Source organism: Protomyctophum bolini (genome assembly GCF_963924005.1).
Source record: "Protomyctophum bolini genome assembly, chromosome: 19".
NCBI lineage: Eukaryota > Metazoa > Chordata > Actinopteri > Myctophiformes > Myctophidae > Protomyctophum > Protomyctophum bolini.
In genome coordinates, this window is record NC_137880.1 from 16,191,097 (window position 1) to 16,194,687 (window position 3,591).

A 3,591-nucleotide genomic window follows, 5' to 3' on the forward strand; every position below is an offset into this window, starting at 1 on the left:
ACATAGTCATACATTTTGTATGCACACAATCAAACAAAATCATACCCTATTGCACTCAATGTAAATAATTTCTTACAGTGTAAAAGTAATTTACATTAATAACTTAATGCTTTAACTTAAAACAGTGATATGAATAGTCAAGATAAAGGAGTACAACACCCTAGGCTAATTTTGTGGTTTGTTTTCCACTTCTGCTTTTTAGTATTGGTTAACATACAGTTACATCTCTGATACCTCTCTCTGTACTGCAGAGAGGGCCCCTGGCTTCCTGTCAGTTTCAACTGCCTTGCCATTACACGTCTATGCATCAACTTCCTGTCTCATACAACACAGGCAGCTGCTATGACATTTTCACATTAACCAACATAAATCCATCCAGTCTTCGCAGAAGGGTCGACTGCAGCGTGGGAAGGCCCCCGTCCCTGGCTGCCCTGGCTCTCAACACCAACAAACTTCATACCGGGCACTACACTCCCTTGTTTCCTTGACGATATGCATGCAGGTAACAGCGTTGATCGGTCGGATAGTTCCCGAGATTAGCAAAGGGCAGATATAACACACCCCCCCACCCCCCTTCTCTTTTTGCAGAATCAAAAATGTTTGCCGTCCTGCGTTCCCTCCTCACAGTCTTTCTTTTTGGAGGAGGATTCCTGATGCTGCTCCTCATGTACTTTAAGTCAAACTCACTGCAGAAGTGCCACCCTGTCCCGGGTCACAAGAGCTACATGGTTGATGATCCTGCAAAGAATCTAATCCTGATGTGGTTCTGGCCTGAAGAATATAAATTTGACGTGAGGGATTGCAAGCACTTTTTCAACATCAACAGCTGCCGCCTATCAGACAACAGGTCCCTGTATCACACTGCAGATGAAGTGATAATATTTCATAAGGCCATTAAAGATGATTTATCCAACCTTCCCACCTGGCCCAGACCTGGATTTCAAAGGTGGATATGGCTGAATTTGGACCCGCCAAGCAACACGCGTAAAATAAACGGCGCTGAAAATCTATTCAATTTGAGCTTGAATTTTAGGAAGGACGCAGACATCCCTGTGCACTGGAGGCTGACTGCCAGAAAAAACTCAGAGACATTTTTGCCACCCAAAAAGGAAAACCTGGTTTGCTGGATTATGGATGAAAATGGCACCAATGGCACAGCATACAACTACTACAGTAAACTTGCACAACACATTAATGTCACCGTCTACGGTGAGGGTTCGAGTAGCTACGACTTCAAACCGACAGACTATTTTTCAACCATCGGCAGCTGCAAATTCTTCCTCGCCTTTGAAGAGTCCATTTACAAAGACTACATCACAGAAAAGCTCAATGGCCCACTTGCAGCGGGAACCGTGCCGGTGGTCCTGGGCCCGTCCAGACAGAACTATGAGGATTTCATCCCCGGGGAATCCTTCATACACGTGAATGACTTTCCTGATGAGAAGTCCCTTGCTGAGTTCCTCTCGAGGTTGGACAAGGACAACCAGGCTTACATGTACTACTTTGAGTGGCGGCGGCACTACTATGCCCAGCGTCACCCCACCGAGAAGAGACTGAAGTACCTGAAGGCCGTCTGTTTGGCTTGCGACCACGTGAGCAGAAACAAGGTGTACAGAGTTATTCCCAATCTTTACAAATGGTATGGTATGTTGTGACAAACTACCCCATTATTATAGAATAAAATGAATCTAAAACAAACTAGGGGGATTCTCATACAAGATAGAGGTTAGGAAGCTGGGAAGCCTGGCAAAACCATAACTTATTACTTTGATTGTGGCGCCACCTTGTGGTTTGTGGTATATTGTGTTTGCGCTCTTAAGAAACCCTGCAGCTTAATTGATTCACAGTTGATAAAGGTAAAAGGGGTCATCAATATTAGATATGTACATTGTTTTATATAATTAATATGTTCACGGATCAGAGACTCATATCATAGCTACTTTACATAAGGCAACAACAGATTTTATACTATTTTGAACACCTATATACATTATTAGCAGCAGCCTACATTGGAACAAAATTCTCTCAAACATAATGTTTTAATCTTCTATGAAAAGCTTGCTGGAGGACCACACGTGTAAATGATAAGCATTTCTTGGCTTTGTTTCATTTAATCCGCTATACTTTGAATGTATGCAACACGCATATTCATACATTCGACGTATGCATACACATGTATTAATTTAAATAGCCAAATAAAACCATTTAGTACCATTCATTTGTTAATTCATTCATCCTAAATGAGAAAGATCCTAGCTAGCCCACACACAATATTGATGTTGATACTTTTTCTTCTTTAAGTATGCACAGTATGCACACCCACTCTATTAAACAAGTGCAGGTGCACACTGTTAAACTTACTCCTACTGTGTTTATAGGTCATCATCACCAAATTGAACACAGTGGGTGGAGGTATATATTTAATTATAGGATGCAGAAGACTCATGCTTCCTTTTCTTTTTTTACACTTATCATCCATGTCATCCACATTCTGTACTGCAAGTCAAAAAATATTGTAAAACTTGAGGGCACAACCTTATGTATAGTGTACACACAGCTCTTATACCCTTTTTAAAAGATTGTCTTAACTTTTAGCTTTTGTTAAGACCATCAGTTTATCATTCCTCGTGTTGTGTATGGTGTACCTGTTGCACTTCACTTACTCTTGTAGGCTCCTAGATGGAGCATAGGGCCGCAATCACATCCCGCCATCAGGCTCTGTTTTGGGCCGTTTTCTTCAGCTGGGCCCACGACCTGTTGCACAGTCCATAAGAATGTGCCATCACAAGTTAGGTGTGTTTACATTCTGCACATATACTCACACATGTCCATTCTCACCAACAAACTGGCATGACATTGTTCTGAGCTCGTCGTGTCTTTTGTGTGTCAATCAAAGGGATGGATTAACAAAGGGCGCAGCAGTAACACACAAAACCCATATTTACTGAAGGATGGCAATGAATTCAGAACCTGAGCTGTGTTGAAAAATTGATGGATAGACATGGCAACTCACACACACCTGTTTAAACATCTTTCTAAAAAAAATGTAACCACGTACTATGATTGTGAGTATACGTTTAAGGGATTTATATATCACAATCACGCAAACATGTGACACTTTATTGTTAATCCCAAACTACCTCTCAAGGCATATCACCCAGAGCCTGGTTAAAGGGGAGTTTAACGTTTCATTGCCCTCTGTAGAGCATGGGCTTAACCTGCTCCATGTATAACGTGTCTTGATATAGCATGCTGTGTGCATTGTATGTACTATATAAAGACAATTGTTTGCAATTAATTGATTTAACATTCCATTTACAATTCAGGCAACTTTTGAAGAGAAGACTTCCGCACACCCGGTTAAGATTTAGCGCATGTGGGTTGACGACAACAAGGCAGTAAACGTAGAAGGAGGGACACCCCCACACTGCCACTTGCTGGTTCAAAGAAATGCATTTCTTTACTAATAAATGTTCTTGAACCAGCAAGTGACAGTGTGTGGGTGTCCCTCCTTCTATGTCTAATTCAGGCAACTTAAAAAAAATCATGCTCTTATTAAACAAATACAGCCAAATACATTTCAATCTGGGG

General features: G+C 41.4%; 1 protein-coding gene across 1 annotated transcript; it reads left to right on the forward strand.

Moving 5' to 3' along the window:
• The first annotated feature begins 387 nt into the window (after positions 1-387).
• LOC308334412 (4-galactosyl-N-acetylglucosaminide 3-alpha-L-fucosyltransferase 9-like) lies at positions 388-3,345 on the forward strand. Its single transcript, XM_080791146.1, has 2 exons — positions 388-502; positions 589-3,345. Exons 1-2 carry the CDS (start codon positions 493-495, stop codon positions 1,653-1,655), a joined length of 1,077 nt encoding a protein of 358 aa, XP_080647272.1. The 5' UTR covers positions 388-492; the 3' UTR covers positions 1,656-3,345.
• The last annotated feature ends 246 nt before the right edge of the window (positions 3,346-3,591 follow it).